General features: G+C 59.2%; 1 protein-coding gene across 6 annotated transcripts in view; it reads left to right on the forward strand.

The window, feature by feature from the left end:
• Positions 1-19326, forward strand: part of PRDM15 (PR/SET domain 15) — a 60741-nt gene that overhangs the window by 6846 nt on the left and 34569 nt on the right. For 2 of the 6 annotated variants that reach the window (XM_045084452.1, XM_045084453.1), the window contains exons 2-5: positions 13557-13602; positions 14139-14232; positions 16282-16435; positions 18160-18412. In XM_045084452.1, coding sequence (XP_044940387.1) covers positions 13566-13602; positions 14139-14232; positions 16282-16435; positions 18160-18412 — 538 coding nt within the window. In that variant the 5' untranslated portion in view covers positions 13557-13565. Of the gene's footprint in view, positions 1-23; positions 7183-7367; positions 7602-12509; positions 12627-13556; positions 13603-14138; positions 14233-15537; positions 15776-16281; positions 16436-18159; positions 18413-19326 lie in introns of those variants that run through there. The other 4 variants (XM_013061339.2, XM_045084455.1, XM_045084454.1 and 1 more) reach the window with 4 other exon arrangements.

The following is a 19326-nucleotide window of genomic DNA, read 5'->3' on the forward strand; positions in this document are numbered from 1 at the left end:
TTCCTTTTTTTTTTTTTAAGATTTATTTATGAGAGAGAGAGAGCGTGCGCAAGCGAGCGGGAGGGGGCGGAGGGGCGAGGCAATCTCTAGCAGATTCCTGCCTGAGCGCAGAGCCCAACGCAGGGCTCAATCCCACGACCCTGAGATCAGGAGCTGAGCCGAGATTTAAGAGTCGGACGCTACCGACTGAGCCCCCCCAGGCGCCCTGCAACTGTTCACTTTAATAGAGGGGAAAGTGACCTAGGATGAGAACAAGAGCAAGATGCGGGAGTGAGAGGTCTGGGTGCTCCATCGTCTAAGGGCCCCGCCCTGAGAGGCGGCTTGAGCTAGGTGGGGGACAGTTTTCTTCCCGCAGGTCACCTGGGTATGTGCCATGCCTCCCTGGGGGGTGCCCTCCTGTTCCCAAGTTCCTGGTCCCGGATCTGGAGACATGGTACCTGTTGGGGGACAGGGGCCATCCTGAAGTCAGGAAGCTGCTGATAAGGTCCTGTGGCCACAGCAGAGGCCCGTGTTCCGTGTCCATCCCACAGAGACACACAGAGAGAGACTGGCCTCCCACGTCTGCTTTCGAGAGCCCCTGTCAGCCTGCAGATTCCGGAGCGGGAACCAGCGGGCGGGTGAAGCGGTTCTCGGGAGTTAGTCTCCAGGCAGTGAAACACTCCCCGAGTGGTCACGGAGCCCCGGGCGGCGCGCAGCTGTCCAGTGGCCTGTGGCAGTCAAACTCGGTCCTCCTGGTGGCGTCACGGTGGTGGGAGAAAGGGGCATGGGCATGCACGGTGGCCGCCTGGGGCTTTAAAAGCGGTGGCCGCCCAGAGAGAGCACGCACGCCACACCGGAGGGAGGGGGAGATGCACCGAGAGGAGGCAGAGGCAAGGCAGTGGGGCTGGCGGGAGGGCGGGTGAGGGAGGCTCTGGGAAGGTCCCGAAAGGAAAACTCTGGGCCGGAGCGGAGGCCTGTGTGATGGGAGACAAGGTTGGAAAGCACTGGGGGCTGTAACCGGTGCACAGAATTGTCGATGTCGAGTTCACGGGTTTGAACTAAGCAAGCAGGCGTGACTGCCGTATCGTGCTGCTTCTCTCTGACACCGCAGGCTTGTTTCCGGAAAACAGACGCAGGCAGGGTCATGGGGGGCGTGGGGTTGTGCCTTGGAAAGTGCTAGGGAGCCACTGTCTTACGGGATTGTCACGATGAGCTAGAATTTCAAAGCCGTACCTGTGCGGGCTGAAGGGCTCGTTGTGCAAAGGAGGAAACTGAGGCCCCAGGAGAGGAAATAGCTAATACGGAGGTATCTGACGTCCAGAACAGGGCAGAGCCAGACTCACACCCTGGTCCCTGGTGCCTGTGCCCTGCAGCAGGACCAGCCCCTTCCCTTGCACTGGCACACCCAGTCTGTGCTTTGGGCTGCAGTTCTCGAGCACATGAAACAGTGTGCGCACAAGTGTACCAGATAAGCTCAGACCCTGCTGGGCTAAACACTTTCCAGCAGATTTTTTATTACAGGACTTCTCAGGGCCTTTACTGTGCCATTGTGAATCAGGACTCCAGATTGGGAATCTGCAGTGTCTCACCAATTTACTGGCCACACAATTCCTCTCTACCCACCTGCTACTTCCCGGGGGTCCACACCCCACCCAAGACCCGTCTTTCAGGAACATTCTGCAGCACACGTTTGTCAAGATGGCTCATTTGTTTGCTTTTCTCTTTTCATCATTTTTCCCTTAAAGCTTTTAATATTTTATGGCACATGGGCCCAGTGGAAAACATCCTTCTTGCTTAGAAAATGTTCCCTGAGCCTCTAGACCAGGGCTGAGCACTTGAAATGGCTGATCTGAGTGAAGGTAGGGTATACGCATGAAAAAAATCATTAATTATTCTTATATTAATTACATGTTGAAATGATAACATCTTGGTTATATTCTGTTAACTAAAACGTTACCAAAATTACCTGTGTGAATTCCAGCAAGACTTGATGTAGGTAAAGGCACGGTTGTTCTAAAAGTTTGTATAGAAAGTCAAGGGATGAGCATGGCTTAAACCGTCTCGAAGGAGAATAAAGTGAGAGGAAACAGTCTACCACGTTGTAGGACTTTTTCCAAAACCGTGGTCCTTCCGCCAGCATTGCCTGCTGTCTGCCAGGCCTGGTGCTGGCCGGGGACAGACACCGCAGCGGGCGTCGGAACAGGAGAGAGAAGGCAGACGTCCAGCCGCACGAGTAGAGACAGCTGGTTCTGGGCAGAGGCGCAGAAGCGTTTCCGTGGTGCCGGCCCACTGCTTGTCTGTGGGCAGAATGACCCTCGGCATCCCGTCCTACACAGACGTTAACTCAAATGGGAGAATGCAGCTTAACGTGTGAAAGTGGAACGCTCTCCCGGGAAAGCTCGGAGGCAATCTGGGGAGCCAGGGCTCAGCACACGGGTCATAGCCAGGACACCAGAAACACAATCCACAGAAGCGAAGATCGGTGAGTGGGGCTTGATCACGTGAGAAACCTTCGTTGGGCCAGGCCCCCGTTGGGAGGATCCCAAGCAGAGCGGTAGGGAGGGAGAAAGTGCTTGGGAGCCACGTTTCTGATGAAGGGGCTAGATACGTGGGGGCCGTCGAGATACAACAGGGAGAACCCCAGGCGGTCTGAGGGGACACTCAGCGATGAGGTGATATACACGGCAGAGTGGCCGCGAGAAGGTGTCCAGTGACCTTCGCCATTCGGGACGTGCGAAGGGAAGCCCCCGGGAGATGCCGGGTCCGTCTGTGACGGCGGCTCCGGTCAGACCCAGTGGTGACCCCAGACGCTGGCAAGGACGCCGAGACACTGGGCCTCTCAAACACTGTCACAGCTTCTTAGTCAATGAAGCGTGCACTTGTCGGCGACCTGGCCTGACCCCTCGCACTCCAGGGCATGGATCCCAGGGAGGTGACAGCCGTGTCCACACAAAGCCGTGCACGCTTGTTCACAGCTTCGTTATAAGCAAAAGCCTCAAGTGGGGGAAAGCCCGGGGGTCCCCCGGCACGGGAACTGTTAAACCAACCGTTTCACAAACCCATGCCTCTGAGTGTTACAGCTCCACACAGGGATGCCCTGTCCCAGTGACAACCTGATGGACCTCTGGGGCATTTTGCTGAGTGAAAAAAAGCCAGCGTCCGAAGGTGTCGTCATGCACGATTCTGTCCGTATGATCCCCTTGAAACGACAGCGTGTCAGAGACGGAGACTGGCTTCGAGGTGGCTGGAAGTCAGGGGTGGCTGGAGGGGGCATGACATTGAGGGGGCCCATTGGCAAGGTCTTCTCCAGATGGAGCAGTCCTCCTGCATCTGGATGGTGGGGGAGGCCACCCAGAGCTGCAGCTGTGGTGCTGGTGCACGGAGCGACAGGGACACACTCCGTGCGGTGGCCTCGTGGGAACCGTGCCGTCCCCCATAGTTACGTAAGCCAGACCGTCGGGGAAGTGCGCGTGGAGGGTGCTTGGGGCCTCTCTGTGCTCTTTTGGAAATTTCCTGTGATTCTATAATTATTTCAGAATGTAACACAAACAGCTCCCAGCGTGGGGCGTGGGGCTCACCTGAGACTTGCGTTGGAGAGCGAGGCCGGCTGGATCCAGTCTGTCGTCCCAGCCGGGGACGGACTCGCGGTGTGCCACCGCCTCACTTCCGGAACCCTCCCCCGACACCTGTCACATAGCTGGTCCCGGGAGGGGCAGGGAAGGCCCCGCCAGGCCAAGAAACCAGAGAGAATCTTCATTTCACACTTACGTCACCGGCGGCCCTGAAAACGCCTCTTCCCGGAGTTATTTTTAGCTGCCTGCGTTCTCAGGTTGTGATGTGTTCGTTGCGCAACACTTCCACCCGGGTTGCTTTTTCTGAATCGGGGCTTTTGCAGGTCCCACTAAAAGATGGTCTTTCTCCACCTCCCCCCCACCAGGATGGTGACTACAAAAACAAAGGAGCAGGACAGCAGGCGTGGGGGGACGCGGGGCAGCGGGAAGCCCGGGCACCGCGGGCGGGACGGACGGTGACCCAGCCGCTGTGGGCGCCGTATGGCGAGTCCTCAGCCCATGAGACAGAGTCCCCCTGCGATCCAGACTTCTGTGTCCAGGTCCACCCCCGGACGGGTGGAAGCGAGGACTCCGAGAGCCGCTTGTACCCTGCGTTCACGGCAGCAGGATTCGCGATAGCCAAGGGCTGGAAACAGCCCCGTGTCCGACGGCGGGTGAAGGGCTACGCACGGTGTGGCCGGTCTGCGCAGGGGAGGGGTGTCCAGGCCGCAGGAGGGGGGCATTCTGACCCCCACTGCCCCGCTGGGGGGCCTGGAGGACATCGAGCCTAGTGACACAGGCCAGACACAAAAGGACACGTTCTGTCAGATCCCACCGGCGAGAGGAGCCTCCAGTAGTCAGACCCGCACAGAGCAGTCTTCATAAAAAGCGTCCACACCTGTCCTCCTGAGGGAATTTGAGTTGTGTGGCCTGTGCTGCTTCTCCCCTCTCCAGGCCGGTGTTTCCCTAAGGGCGGGCTGTAGAAGCTTCTGGACGGCAGGGGTTCTGTAGAGCCGTGCTGTGTCCTTATAGAAGATTCCTGCAAATCTCAGAGTAGCCCGATGAGGTGTCTGGGCTTTCTGAGTGGAGAGCAGTGGTGGGACGTCTTCCCCGCATGTCAGAGTTCTGGCTGTGAACACTTGTCACCACGGAAATGAACTCTGGTCCCCTCCCCACCTGCCCGAGGCAGCCAGGCTCGGGCCCCGTGGGAGACCAGTGGCCATCACTGGGGAGATGTGGCTGGCTTGGTGCCCTCCTGCAGCCAGGCTTGGGTCCCAGACGGATTGTGATCTTGTGATTGACCTTGGTGGCGGAGAGCTGCCTGATCACTGCAGGTGAAGCAGGTGCACCTCACTCAGACCTTTCCCCCTTCGTACTGAGGAAGGCGTATGCGGGGCTTCCCTGGGGGCCGGAGCACCCTCCCCAGAAGCGGAGGGCGAGGAGCCGTTGGTTTGGCCAAGCCCAGGTCCCACATGCGGCCCTTCCAGGCTTCCTCCCAGCGGGCTACAGGGGGCACCTGCCGGGTCGTATGTGGTGGCAGGGGGGAAGGCTCATACCTGTTCTGCTGCCTCAGACAAAGCAGAGCTTCACCACGTAGCGCCGGCGGTGCCTGTGGATACTGGGGCAAGGGACGGATGTGGCCCCGTCTGAGCCGTTGGAATGTTCTCACGGGCACCAGCTGCCGTCCTGAAAAGCCTCCATTTCCTGTGACGGCATCACAGTTTGCAAGCTTTCTTCGCTAATGCAGATTATCTGTTCAGACTTTCTTTTGAGTGCGTGGAGCTGGAAACCCTACAGAGAGGGTCCGCATCCGAGGGAGAGGGAAGAGGGAAGGCAGGAGCCCCGGGAAAGCAAGGCCAGGCCCACACCGCCCCAGACGGCGCACGGGAAGGGCCTCGTGGCCTGCCTGTGTGGGGGGACGGAGCAGGCGGGCCCTGGGTCCTGGCTGGTGGGTGGCTGAGGCTGGCAGGAGCAGGTGCTCTGAAACACGGAGGAAGTGGGATAAGCATTGGATGGGGACACGGGGAGTCTCTTCCGGTCTCCCCACTAATCTACCCCAGTTTCTGAAGTTCCCGTCCTAAGTTTGACAAATGAGGCATCTGAAGCTTTCCGACCAACTCTGAATTATCTGGCGGCACCGAGGAGCCCAGGGGAAAGACACCGAGACTTACTGTTGGTGGGGCGCGGTGCACCGGGGACGTGAGGGTTTCAAAAGGGAGAGAGTAGGAAGATCGTGGTTCCGTTGGGAATCTGGGTGAAAAACCAACAGACAGCCCACAGACACTGGCCACGATCTATGACAACCCGAGACAACTGTTTAATAAGAAGGTCAACCCCGCGTTGGGATTCGGCGGGGAGGGGAGTTGATGGGGAGGGAGGGGTCTGGAGGGTGAGCCTGGGCTCTGTGGAAGGAGCCGGGGGGCTTGCACGGGTGGGGGGTCTCTAGGAAAAGCAAACGGCGGAGGCAGCACGATCCTGTGGAGGGGACCTCAGTCCCCAGCGGGGGTGGGGGTACGTGCAGGGACATACGTGGAGGAGCAGATGGCCCCGTCAGCATTGCCGCCCTCCCTGGGCCTGGCCTGCACGGGCCCCAACACGGCCGATCGATGGCTCTTGCCCTGTGGATCCTGTAGGGTCTCCGGATAAACGAAACACAGAAGTGATTACCACTGTAAGGTCAAAGTTGCGGCGAGGGAAAATTGCAGGGTGCTTTTAGAACGTGTTACAAGGCCTTAATTTGGACAGGCGGACCAGGAAACCCTTCCCCGAAGATGTGCCAATTAAGCTCAGATGTGAAGAATGAGTAGGAGTGAGCCCACGGCAGAGCCCGGCGGAGGCTCCAGGCACAGGGAGGAGCCTGTGGGAGGCCGGGGGCAGGAAGGCGCTGGGTGCTTCTGGGAACTAGTGGGAGGCCACAGAGGCCTAAGAGGTCAGCGAGGGGGGTTGGGCAGAGGAGCCTGCTGGGCTTGGTTCTGTCCCGGGGACAGTAGGAGGCCATCGGCTTTCAGGGTGACAGACGATATGATTGGGTCCCAGTTCTCAATGAAGCTCCCTCTGCAGCGTGGGAAGTGGAGGCCGGCCGGGGGTCAGGAGCAGGAAGAGTCTTCGGGGGCCCTTGCCGCCTTCCAGGAGGGAGGAGGTGGGGTGTGGTCCACGGAGGCTGCAGGTAGGGTGTGTGGGGCCGCTGGCCCTGGGGCGGGACGAGTACATCTCTGACCACCGTGTTCTAAGATGTGGGCGGCCCAGGAGGGTCCCGTTGGGCAGGGAAGCCAGGAATGGCCCGGCGCTCACTTCTGGCATGTCCGGCTGCTTGTGGCCTCCAAGCGAAGGTGTGGGGGCAGCTGGACATCCACATCAGACTCCTCGGAGCAGTACCAGCCGCCGATGGTCTGCACGTAGGCGTGGAAGCAGGTGTGGCTGCCCGGGGAGGGGTCCTCCGGAGGAGCGGTGAGAAGGGGTGTGGGCTGTGCCCCAGGAGAGCCCAGACTAGATGGGGAGGAGGAGGACCCCCTGCGGGGGAGTGGCTGGGGAGGACAGTGGCTGGCCGAGTCCCAGGTGACCGGCCAGGTGAGGTGAAGAAAAGATGCCTGTCCACGGCCAGAGCAAGTGGAAGAGGAGGCACAGGACGAGCGTGCGTGGACGCCATTTACGGGTAATTTTATCATGAGGAATTTGATAATTCCAGCCGGTAGGCCGGCTGGCAGACCCCGTTCCCCGCGGACCCATCACCCGGCTGATCTGCCCCATGTCCCTGTCCCGGAATCCCCACGGGTAGTGCGCGGAAAGAGAAGGGGCCAGGCTCCGGCCCCAGGGCTGAGTTTGTGTTTCGGTCCGCAGCTCTGCAGAAGGAGCCTCACGGGAGCCACGATCCCAGCCCGCTGGGAACCTCTCATGCTGCTCCCTCAGTGTGCCCGGAGACCAGAGTTCCGGTTTCCAGCTGCCCAGCGAAAGCCACCCACGCTGTTTTCATCGGAATCTGGCCCCAACCCGAACACTGTGCTTAACGTCGCTTCTACGGGGCTCCCAGAGGGGCTCAGTCGGCTAAGTGCCCAACTCCTGAATTCAGCTCAGGTCATGATCCAGGGTTCCTGGGATCAAGCCCTGCATCAGGGCTCCCTGCTCAGTGGGGAGCCTGCTTCCCTCTCTCCTTCTGCTACTCCTGCTGCTTGTGCATTTTCTTTCTTTCTTTCTTTCTTTTTTTTTTTTTAAGATTTTGTTTACTTATTTGACAGAGGTCACAAGGAAGCAGTGAGGCAGGCAGAGAGAGAGGAGGAAGCAGGCTCCCCGCTAAGCAGAGAGCCAGATGCGGGGCTCGATCCCAGGACCCTGGGATCATGACCTGAGCGGAAGGCAGAGACCTGAACCCACTGAGCCACCCAGGCGCCCCTCCGTGTCTTTTCTTAATTGAACGTTCAGTTTTGAGGTAACTGTAGATCCCCGTGCAGTCGTCGGAAGGACCGCGCCGTGATCCCCCGTGCTCTTTGCCCAGGTCCCTACCGTGACACCCTGCAGGCGTCCAGTGCGGGGTCACGTCCAGGACGGCGACCGTGACGCAGCGCAGTACAGAGCATCCCACCCCCACAGGTGTCCCCCCGCTGCCCCTCTACAGCCTCACCCGCCGTCTCCCCCACACCCCGCCAGCCACGACTCTAGGCCCCATCCATGTGTCGTGACATTTCAGGGAGGTTACGTGAATGGAGTCAGGCAGTAGGTGACGTTTTGGGACCGGCGTTCTTAGCACCACTCTGGAGAGTTCCCCAGAGCCCAAGCGTATCAGTGGTTCACTCCTTTTCATCGCGGATGAGCCTTCCAGGTGTGGGTCCCTCTGGACCACGGACCGGGGTCACCCGTTGGGGGCCAGCCATCTGGCCTGTTGTGAGTAGAGCTGCTCCAAAGAGGTGTGCGGGTTTTTGTGTGGGCGCAAGTGTTCATTTCTCTGGGGCAGGCGCCCCCGACTGCAGCGGTGGGGTCATAGGCCACGTGCTTGCAGGTCACAAGAGACACCACCCTGGTCTCCGCTCCGCCAGCCGCCCACGCGTGCCCGGGGTTTCCTGCGCTACTCGGGCGGGAGCGCGCTGTGTCCCGGTGCCGTGCTGAGCACGTTTCCCTGGCGGAGGATGACAGTAGCCACCTGTTCCTACGCTGGTCAGTTGTATATTCTCTTGGCTGAAATGTCTTTCGGGTCTTTTGCCCATTTACTGATTGTCTGGTTTGTGTTTTACTGTTGGGTTGTGAGAGTTCTCTGCATGTTCAAGGTTTGGGTGTGTGGTTCGCAAAGATGCCTCCCGGTCTTCTTGCCCTCCTCACCGGGGCTTTTGTAGAGCAAAATTTTTGAATTTTGATAAAGTCTAATTAAATTTCTGTTTCTAGAGGATTCTTGTGGTGACAAGTCCAAAAACTGCCTACCCTAGATCCCAATGATTTTCTCCTATATTTTTCTAAAAAATGTTACTATCTTATGTTTGAAGTCTAGGTCCCATTAGGAGTTAATTTTGTGTGAGATGTGACGTCACGCACAGCTCATGACCCGCCCCCTCGTCCACTTGCCCCAGCACTACTCCTTCACGAGCTGCTTTTACGCGCCCCGCGAAAGCCCGCTGAGCCTATCTGCGTGGTCTGTTTCTCGGCTTCCGCTGACCTGTGGGTCTGTCCCCCTCACCACCGGCAGCATCGGGGTGGACTGGGTCCTCCCGGAACTCTTCCTTTTCAGGGTTGAGTCATCCCTGAGGCCCTGCCTGTGAGCTCCAGTCCCCACAGAGAGCGTCTGTCCAGAAAGGCCCTCGCCCCATCGCCCCCCGGCTGCCAGGTCCTGGTCTGGTCCAGGTCCTGGAGATTTGGTTCCCGAGGCTATTGGTGTGCTCCCCCGTGACCCCGGCCGTGGCTCGTCGGCTCCGGTCGCTGTGCCAGACAGATGTGCGGGTCGGCAGCGGCGCTCAGACATGGGGTTCAGCGGAACGACCTGGGGTGTGGGAGGGCGGCCTGCAAAGACCATCCCAGAGGGTGCTCCGGCAGGTCTGGGAAGGGCCCGAGAATCTGCAGTCCCGAGAAATTCTCAGGTGCTGCCGGTGCTGGTGCAGGGGACCACCCCTTGCAGAACCCACGGCCTAAGGGGACTTTTCCCAGGAAATCGCCACATCTCTCGCTTACGGGCTTTTGGGTTCTTTTCCCTAAAACACTACTTATAATCCGTCGTTCTGGGATTTCTTGCGTGCTGCGAATGTCCAGAGGACGGGCGTCCCTGTGCAGAGGGACCGTCGGAGCGCTGAAGGGATTTTGCGAGCCCAGCACAGACGTCAAGCGCCCCCTTCCTTCAGGCCTCACTTGCTGTGTGGGGGTGGCTGTGATTCCTTTTCCTGGCGTCAGAGAGCCGTTTTAGGGGACGGGTCTCGGGGATCAGCTGCTACTAAGGAGGGACGTTCGTTCCCGGCACGTGCGCGTGTCTCAGTATACCCACTGCGCGGGGCGAGTAGAAGGCTAAGTGCCCGTTGTTTCCTGCCCCTCCTGTTGCCCTCTTGTGGCCGCGGCTCAGCGGGTCGGCCGGGTTTCCCAGCTTTGTGCTTGGAGGAGCCACTTCTCTGGGGACGCTCAAGGGGCAGGAGACGGTCAGCTTTGCCTCCCTGGAGGGGTGCGGAACAGAGGCAGCCCCCCGGGGCTCCGTGGGCCCAGCCAGGCTTCTGCAAGTCCTGCCCGAGCCAGTCGCCCTCGTCTGCGCTCGCCCATTCCAACAGGTTCTGGGGACCCCGTGTCCTTTGGGCAGCTTCTGGAGAGCCTGCCCCTGGGGCGCCCGGAGGCTCAGTCAGCCAAGCATCCGACTCCTGACTTCGGCTCAGGTCATGATCTCAGGGTCCTGGGATTGAGCCCTACATCAGGCCCACGCTCAGCGGGGAGTCTGCTTGAGGATTCCTCTGTCTCTGCCCCTCCCCCTAAAATGAATCAGTTAATCTAAAAAATTTCAAAAAAAAAAAAAAAGACCTGCTCTCGCCTTTGCAGAACTTCCTCCACTGGGAGCCAGTGCCGGCCAGGGGAGGGTTCCAGTCGCAGGTAGACCTCGGGGCCCGGCAGCCACGCACTAGTGAGGGTTTCCCCACGTGTGTCCTCTGTCGCTTTGCCCCTCTCCACCTCCTGCTCAGTGACCCGAGGCTGTCCCCATTCCAGACTGGCTCCTGACCACAGCCGTGGTACCCATCCGCCAGGAAGCCCCATGTGAAACTTGCGAGGGCCACATGAGATGCCTTTTAGCTTCAGTGGGTGTTCCAGGAGCGTGCTGCGCTGTGTTTGGGAAAATAAACAGCCTGGTTATTGATCCTGGCACTTTGTTTTGGGTTTTTTTTTTTTTTTTTAAGAGGGGTCAGGGGAAGGCAGAGGGAGAGAGAGAGAAGGAGAAACTTGGGCTCTGTGCCCGATGCGGGGCTCCATCCCAGGATCCCAAGGTCATGACCTGAGCCGATACACACGTATAAACGTATATACCACATCTTCACCCACCCCTCAGCTGATGGACACTGGGGTTCTCCCCGTGTCTTGGCTATCGTAGATAACACAACTGGACTGCGCGTGTTCTTTTGAATTTGTGTTTTGTGTTCTTTGGGTCAGTATCCAGGAGTGGAATTACTGAATCGTATGGTAATTCTGTAATTCTGCTTCTAGCTTGAGGACCCTCTGTACTGTGTTCCAGAGTGGCTGCCCCACGCTTGCGTTCCCACCAGCAGGGCGCGAGGCTCCCCCTTCTCCGCATCCTCGCCGACACCTGTCATTTCTCAAGCTGCTGATTTCGGCCGTCCTGACAGGTGGCAGGTGACTTGCGGACGATGAGCGATGGGGAGTGTCTCCCTGTGCGTCTGTTGGCCGTCTGCGTGTCCTCTTAGAGGAATGTCTGTTCAGATCTTCTGCCCGTGTTTTAATTGGACCATTTTGGTTTTTTGGGTGTTGAGTCGCATCCGTTCTTCCGGATGCTAAGCCTTCATTGGAAAGGTCATTTGCGAGTGTCTTCTCCCGCTCCGTAGGTTGCCTTTGATCTTGTTGATTCTCTCGCTTTGCAGAAGCTTTTCATTTTGGTGTAGGCCCAGTAGTTCATTTTTGCTTTTATTTCCTTTGCTTTACGAGACCGTCGCCACGGCCCATGTCAGAGAAAGTTCTGCCTGGGCTGACTTCCAGAATTTTTATGATGTCAGGTCCCCCCATCTAGGCCTTTCATCCATTTTGAGTTTATTTTTGTGTTTGGTGTAAGAAGGTGGCCCAGTTTCATTCTCTTGCACGAGAGGACAGTTTCCACAACACTGTCCTCTTCCTCTTGCCTGTTCTTGCCTCCTTTGTTGAAGATGAGTTGACTGTGCAACTGTGGGCTTCTTTCTCGGTTCTCTGTTCCGATCCATGACCTGTGTCTGGTTCTGTGCAGGTCCTGGACTGCTCCGATCGTGACCGCTCTGTAGTGTATCTTGCAATCTGGGATCACAATTCTTCCAGTTTTGTTTTTCTTTTTTCTTTCTTTCTTTTTTTTTTTTAAGATTATCTTTTTATTTATTGGACAGACAGAGATCACAAGTAGGCAGAGAGGCAGGCAGAGAGGGGGGAAAGCAGGCTCCCTGCTGAGCAGAGAGCCCGATGCGGGACTCGATCCCAGGACCCTGAGATCATGACCTGAGCCGAAGGCAGACACTTTAGCCCACTGAGCCACCCCGGCGCCCCAAGTTTTGTTTTTCATTTCACTATTACTTTGACTGTTTGGGGGTTCTGTGGATCCACACGTTTCAGGATTGTTTGTTCTAGTTCTGTGAAAAATGCTGTTGGTACTTTAACAGGGACGGCACTGAATCTGTAGATTGCTTTGGGTAGTGTGGACGCTGTACCGATGTGTGCTCTTCCGCTCCGTGAGCGCGGGGTGCCGTTCCTTCTGTGTTCTCTTCAGTGTTTCCGCGGGGTTTTCTAGTTTTCGGAGTCCCGGTCTTTCATGTGGGCGAGCATCTTTATTTCATGTTGTAGGTAAAAGAATCGAGGCCCCGGAATGACGGTACCCGGATCATCCCTCCAGTAGGTGGGGTCCTGCCTCACGAGATGAACAGAACACAGAAGTGACTGACCCGATCAGAGTTTTGCGAGGTGAGCAGGGCACTGTCCTCCACGACGCCGTGTGCTGCTCTGGTCTCCAGGAGACGTGGGTGTGCGCTGGGTGTTGGGCCTAGGGTAGCCGCTGAAGGAAGACCGAGGTCGTACTAAGACATGAGTTCCCTTGAGGAGCTGACAGTCCAGTGACAGAGGAAAGAGAGCCAGAGGTGACAGTGTGAAACCAGCTTTTAGAAATGGTGACATATTTGCTTTACAGATGGAAACTGGTGGCTCATATAAAAGATGAAAGTCTGAGTTCATCAGGACTTTCTAATCCAGAGGACATTCAAATCAATTGCTTTTAATTAAAAAAAAAAAAAAAAAAGCTCAAAGCTCCCAGCCTCCTCACAGTAAAGGGGACCCCACTGCTAGGTACCTTTAAGACCCCCAGGTAACATCCCCACACGAGCTCAAGGAACCTTTAACAGGACTTCTCTTTAAAAATTGCTTTGTGGGCCGCTGGGGTGGCTCAGTCATTAAGCCTCTGCCTTCGGCTCAGGTCATGATCCTAGGATCCTGGCATCGAGCCCCACATCAGGCTCCCTGCTCAGCAGGAAGCCTGCTTCTCCCTCTCCCACTCCCCCTGCTCAGGTGGCCTCTCTTGCCGCGTCTCTCTCTGTCAAATAAATAAATAAAATCTTTTAAAAAATTGCTTTGGGGGGCGCCTGGGTGGTCAGTTGGTGAAGTGTCGGTCTTCAGCTCAGTCGTGATCCCGGGGTCCTGGAGTCCTGCATCCGGCTCCCTGCTCAGCGGGGGTCTGCTTCTCCCTCTGCCCCCTCCCCTGCTCTTGATCACTTTCTCTATGTCTCTCAAATAAATAAAAGCTTAAAAAAAAGAGAAATAAAATCCAGTTCTTTTCTAAATAAATAAATACTGCGTTTGCAAGAAGCTCGGCATTCACAGCAGACCCTTGTCTCCCGGCAGGTGTCCGCAATGGCTGAAGACGGGAGTGAGGAGATCATGTTCATCTGTAAGTAGCTCCGGCCCGACCTCAGGGGCCCGCGGGCGCAGCGCTCGCCGTCCCAGCAAAGCCCCATCTGCGTCGTGTTTCCACGTGCCAGAAAAGCTGCTGCTTTTTGCGTTGAAACGGCTCGTCCGGCTCTAGGAAGCGCGTTCATTGCGCGCGCAGCGCTGCAGGGCTGTGGTTTTAAAAAAGGATCGTCTTTCTCAGGACGCTGGGCCGAGGGCGCTTTGCGGGAGGGCCCTGGGTTCAGAGCAGTAAGCCCCGGGGACTGACTAGGAGGTTTATGAAACGTTCGATTTATGGCAAACAGGTTAAATCCGTGAGTTTTAGTGTATCCTCGGGAAGATCTTGTTCTTTTCAGCGTGGAGTCACTGCGCACTCTGCAATGGGCCGCAGGTGGACGTCTCTCCCTGGGGGCCACGTGCTGTGCCTGCCCCGTGTCCGTGTCTGTGGGGAGCGCCGTGGGTCACCCACGTCGGGCACGGAGCCTGCAAGGTCCGGGGGACTCCCTCCCAGCGCTGACACTGTCCCGTCTGTTGCAGGGTGTGAGGACTGCGGTCAGTACCACGACTCCGAGTGTCCCGAGCTGGGCCCCGTGGTCATGGTCAAGGACTCCTTTGTGTTAAGCAGGGCACGGTGAGTGGCCGCCTGGAGCCGGTGTTGGTCCTTCCCGTCCAGCGGGGCTGTCTGAATGTGCACCCTGCATCGGCAGGAAGGGGAGGTCTTTTACAGTCCCTGGCCCAGTTCCCACATGGGGGTTCCCCACACATGACTCCGACACCCCCAGGACTGACGTGAAGAGTGAGGTCCCAGGAAAGGGCAAGGCGCTTCCCTGCCCTCCCCCTGCACCCCACACCTCCACATGTTCACCGGCCGAGAAGCTCCCTGCCTGGTCCTGGGTTTAGGAGCCTTCGTTAGGGAGGCATGACCGACCGAGTCGTCCGCGGTCGGCTGACCCAGCCTCCAGCCCCTCTCCCGCCCCGACTGTGGGTGTGGGGACAGGATTGGAGGTTTCCCCCCTCTACCCAGGTGGCTGGTCCTCCCAGTAGGGTCTGCAAGTCGCCTTTGTTAGTGACAAGACATCCGTTTCGCCTTTATGGCCCTGACGGGTTTTCAGGAACTGTGGACCGAGCGCTTACGGTCTGGGCAATGGATTTCGACATCGGAGTGACCAAGGGCATGTTTCTTGTAAGTCGTGCCATCACAGCAGGAAACTGCAGACAGAGAAGGCAGGACTTGGAGCACGCCGGTCCTCAGGGTGCGGAGGGCGTCTGTGAGTCCGTCCCACAGTGGACGGGGCAGCCTGCCGCCAGGACGAGCCGGGGCACGTGCTGAGGGGTCCCAGGGAGGGTCTCGCTCCAGTTCAGGGCTCCTAGGGGCCGAGTACGGCAGCCGTGGAGGAGCCCATGGACCAAAGCTGCCGGACTGCTGGTTCGCTTTTCCCCGTGGCCGGAACCCGGGCCTGCCGTCCGGCAGATGCCCGCTGCGGGCTGCGTGGGACCCGGGGCAGCGAGCACGGGTCGCCAGGCCAAGCCGTCCCAGGTCCTGGAGAAGCACCGGCAGTTGTAACCAGGAGGCTGGGTAGCTTTGCCGTTCCCCTTCCGGGCACCTGGGGGGCCGGGGCACCTGGAGGGGCTGTGGCCAGGCCTCTGAGGGACGGTCTGTCCACAGTCCGGGTCAGCCACGTGGTCAGCTTTTGGGACTGGGGCGAGGCAGTCTGTGTCCCTCCCTCGCTGCCTGGCGTGCAGAGTGGGGACAGCAGCCTGTCCCCCCAACGGTTGTGCTCAGTGTTGTGTCATGCAGAACACCTGCCACATGGTGGCACCGTTGCTATCATCGTGCTCTTTCTAGAAGCTTCCCCGCTGGTGTTCCCAGCCTCTATTTAGTGCCTTTTTCTCACGGTGACTTACCTTCTTACAAGACTGTTTTTGTCTGAAGCAGCGATCTCATCAGCTCCCCCCAAAACCTCCACTGGCTGCCGGTTGCCCACAGTGGCAGGTGTCGGTCCCGGGGCAGGAGCCCCTCCACTCGGCCCTGGGAGGGAGCTGCACCCCAGGCCCGCTGGTGTCTGACCCACTCGTGGATGTGGGTTGGGCTTGCCCAAGCCTTGGGTCATGCTGGGGTTCCAGCCCGTGGGCCTTCCGCTTCCAGCGCCCCATCCTTGACACTCAGCATTTAGGTAAATGGACCGGCCCGTTCAGCTAGCTGGGAACCCTTTTCTGCCCCCGGGAATGCCGTGGCCCTTTCCCCTTTCTTGTGGTGCTTTGAGCACGGCTTCTCGTCATGGAGCCCCCCCCCCTTTCTGGGCTCTGCGGCTCTGGGGGCGAGAGCTCAGTCCCATTCGTGTCCACTGGCCCGTCGCGCCCCACACCTGCGACGTCTCCTGGGTGGGGATGTCAAACACATCCTTTAGTAAATGGCCCTTCCCTCTGTGTGTGATCTGGGTGAGTCGTGCTAGGGCCCTGGGGCCAGTCTCCTTTGGCTCAGGCTGGTAAGGAGCTGGGTGTGCCCAGGCCACTGGGCCCTCACCCCCTCTGTCCTCAGTGGGAAGCTCTTTCTCACCCTCGAGGATGGTGTTTCAGTGACAGTGAGCTTCTGGGCCCCCTTACGCACCTGTCCCCGGGGTGAGTGGCTGTCCTCAGTCAGCGGCGCTCAGGGGCTGCGCGGCTCCCGTTCCATTTCCAGGTCCTCCCTCCCTTCCAACCTGGAGATCCGGCGGCTGGAAGACGGGGCCGAAGGAGTGTTTGCCGTGACTCAGCTCGTCAAGAGAACACAGTTCGGTCCGTTCGAGTCGAGGAGAGTGGCCAAATGGGAGAAGGAATCCGCGTTTCCCCTGAAGGTACGGGCCGGGGCCAGCATTGGGAGCGGACCCCAGCGAGGGGAGCTGCGCCTTCCGCTGATGGATGGTGTCTTCCGCGGCTCCAAAGATCCGGGGTCCGCCTGCTTCTCCTTTATCCGCGGTTGCTCTTCTATCCCAAAGCTTCAGCCCCGAGCTAGTATTTCGAACTTTTCAGCTTTGCCGGCCCCTTGAGGCGGGATGAGGAACGCAGACCCGCCAGGCTGTCCTCGCCTCTCTCACAACCTGCGCTGGCGTGCACCTCCCGGGCGCTGCTGTGCACCTCCCGGGCGCTGCTTTCCGCGCTTCGCGGAGCCACGGGGACTTGGCGGAGCTCTTGCGAAAGGAAGGGGTTTCGTTCAGGCGGCGATGGGACACGGTGCAGGGTTTAGCGGCTCCAAAAAGTGCATCAGACCAAGGAAAGAAACGGAACAAAACAGAATGGATGTCAGTTGCAGGCAAGGCTCTAAGTTCTCGGAGGAAGGTTGGACGTGCCACGGGGCTGGATATCCGGGGTCTGTCCCCAGCCCCAGCCGTGCCCCATCCACATGCGCCTCCAGAAACGTCTGACGGGAGCAGTGAGAATCAGGGCGCTGGTCTTGCTGTGGGGACCCACAGAGCGAGCTTTGCCTAGAGGCCCTCAGCAGAGACCCGTGGGGTCAGGACAGGTGTGAGGTGGCTAGTCCTGGCGATTCTTGGAAAGGTTGAGCTCACAGGGCAGAACTCAGCAAAATGGGGAGGAAGGAAAGGTATTTGCCTTGTTTCCCAACAAAGGGAATGAAAAACAAAGGCTGTTTTATATAAAGGAGTAAAGATGCTGGAGGCCAAGCCCCACGAGGGCCATCGGCTGCCGTCCATCGCGGGCCCTGGGGCCCTTGGGTGCACATAGTTGCTGTGGGCACACATGGTCGGGCTGAGGCCCCCTTGAAAATGTCCTCTGTGCCTGTTTTGGCTTCCTTCTGTGACTCGGGGCTCAGGGTCTGTTTCTGACACAGTTTTAGGTGCTGCCTCCGCCGCGAGCACCTGTGTCGGGGGGGCGGCTCTCTAGCGAGGACGGAGGCTCACTGGAGCGTGTCCCCACACTGGCTGGGGCCCTGGGCACCCGGAGGCCCCCTCTGTCTCCGAGGGCTTCGTCCTCAGAGGGGTCCCCTAGTTCCTTAGCAGTGGGGAGCCCCTACGGGAAAAGCTTGGGAGAGGGGAGAGCAAGGAAGCAGTGATGGCATCAGAACGGAGAGCCAGCCCGTCCTCTACTCCTGCGGTGACTCTGATCTTCAGAATATGGACGGTTCTCCTGTTGCCACCCGCCGGACACTCGGGCTGCGGGACGGTGTCACAGGCGAGGGTGCAGGCTGTCAGGACTGACGGGCGTTGGTGGACACGCCTGTGCAAGCAGGTGTCCCCGTGCCCGCCTGGGGTGGGGAGGCGCTCAGGTGTCCAGTGATGCCTGGAGCAGATGTCACTACGCCCACTTGAACCTGATTAGACCCCGAGCGTCCAGCCTCTGGACCCGGACCAGGACTAGGCCTGAGGTGTCCCAGTTCCCACCTGGGCTGCGCACAGAACTCGAGGGCCCTGATGAGCCCGGAAACAGGTTCTGTGGAGCCTGACCTGCCCTGCGATGCGGCCCTGTCTGGACCGGCTGCCCCCTCTGCCGGCACACATGCCGCCCCGCTGACGGGCGGGTAACCGGCTCCTTCCCCGGCCCCTTGGTGGCCGTGCCCCCGCAGGTGTTCCAGAAGGACGGGCACCCCGTGTGCTTCGACACCTCCAACGAGGACGACTGCAACTGGATGATGCTGGTGCGGCCGGCGGCGGGGCCCGAGCACCAGAACCTGACGGCCTTCCAGCACGGCAACGACGTCTACTTCACCACGTCGCGGGACATCCCGCCGGGCGCCGAGCTGCGCGTGTGGTACGCCGCCTTCTACGCCAAGAAGATGGACAAGCCCATGCTGAAGCAGGCCTGCCCCGGGGCCCACGGTACGCGCGGCCCGGCCACCCGGCAGCGGGAGGGCAGCTGTGCCGGCGAGCCGGTGCGGTGTCAGGCGGGACGGGCTGCTCTTCCCCCGGGCCTGGCTCTGCCGTTGCTTGTGCAGTGTCAGGGCTCGCCCCTGAGCCGGACGCCGGCCGGGAAGTCGGGTGCTGGAGCACGACCGGCTGATCTGCAGCCCCGTCCTCCGGGCTCTGGGTGCGGTGACCCCTCCCCGCCCACTGTCCTGTGAAGGGGGTTGGTGATCCGCTGTGTTTCGGGCAGAGGAGACGGAACACAGAGAGGCTGGCGAACCCGCCCTGGGTCATGGTGCCTGAGATGCAGGAGTCGGGTTCAACCCTGGTCTCCTCCAGGACTGGGGGTGTGTGCAAGAGCGGGGGGTGTGTGCATGTGTGGTCATGTGTGCGTGTGTGTGCGTGCGTGTGTATTCGCATGTGCGTGTGTGTGCGCGCATGTGCATACGTGTTCCAGGAAAGACCAGGCGAAGGCCGTGTGTGTGTGTGATTTGCCTAAATCCAGCATTCTTGTTGGAAAAGCAACCCAGACTGTGTGTCCTGCTGCCCCGGGGTGTGGGGCAGCACAGTGTGAAGGGGCCCATGGCACTTCAGACCCCCGTGTCCGGTCGTGAGGCTCTGTGCATAGCCTGAGGCCACGTCCTGCCACACCACGTCTGTGGCCATGAAGCCCCCCATTCCCATCCATGCCTGATGCTGCCCCAGGCAGACGCCCCGTTGTTCCTCCAGGGACTTGTTCTGGGGGAGACGTGACCCTCTGTCCTCTGACCGCCCCCTGCGCTGCAGGTTCCTGACAAGAAGACAGTTTCCTTTCTCTTACGATCACAGTGGGCTACAAAGCGGGTCCTGACGTATTTGTGAGGCTCTGGTGTGTCCCGCGTGGTTGCGAC

This window comes from Mustela putorius, unplaced genomic scaffold (assembly GCF_011764305.1).
Source record: "Mustela putorius furo isolate JIRA1106 unplaced genomic scaffold, ASM1176430v1.1 tig00000765_pilon_pilon_pilon, whole genome shotgun sequence".
Classification (NCBI taxonomy): domain Eukaryota; kingdom Metazoa; phylum Chordata; class Mammalia; order Carnivora; family Mustelidae; genus Mustela; species Mustela putorius.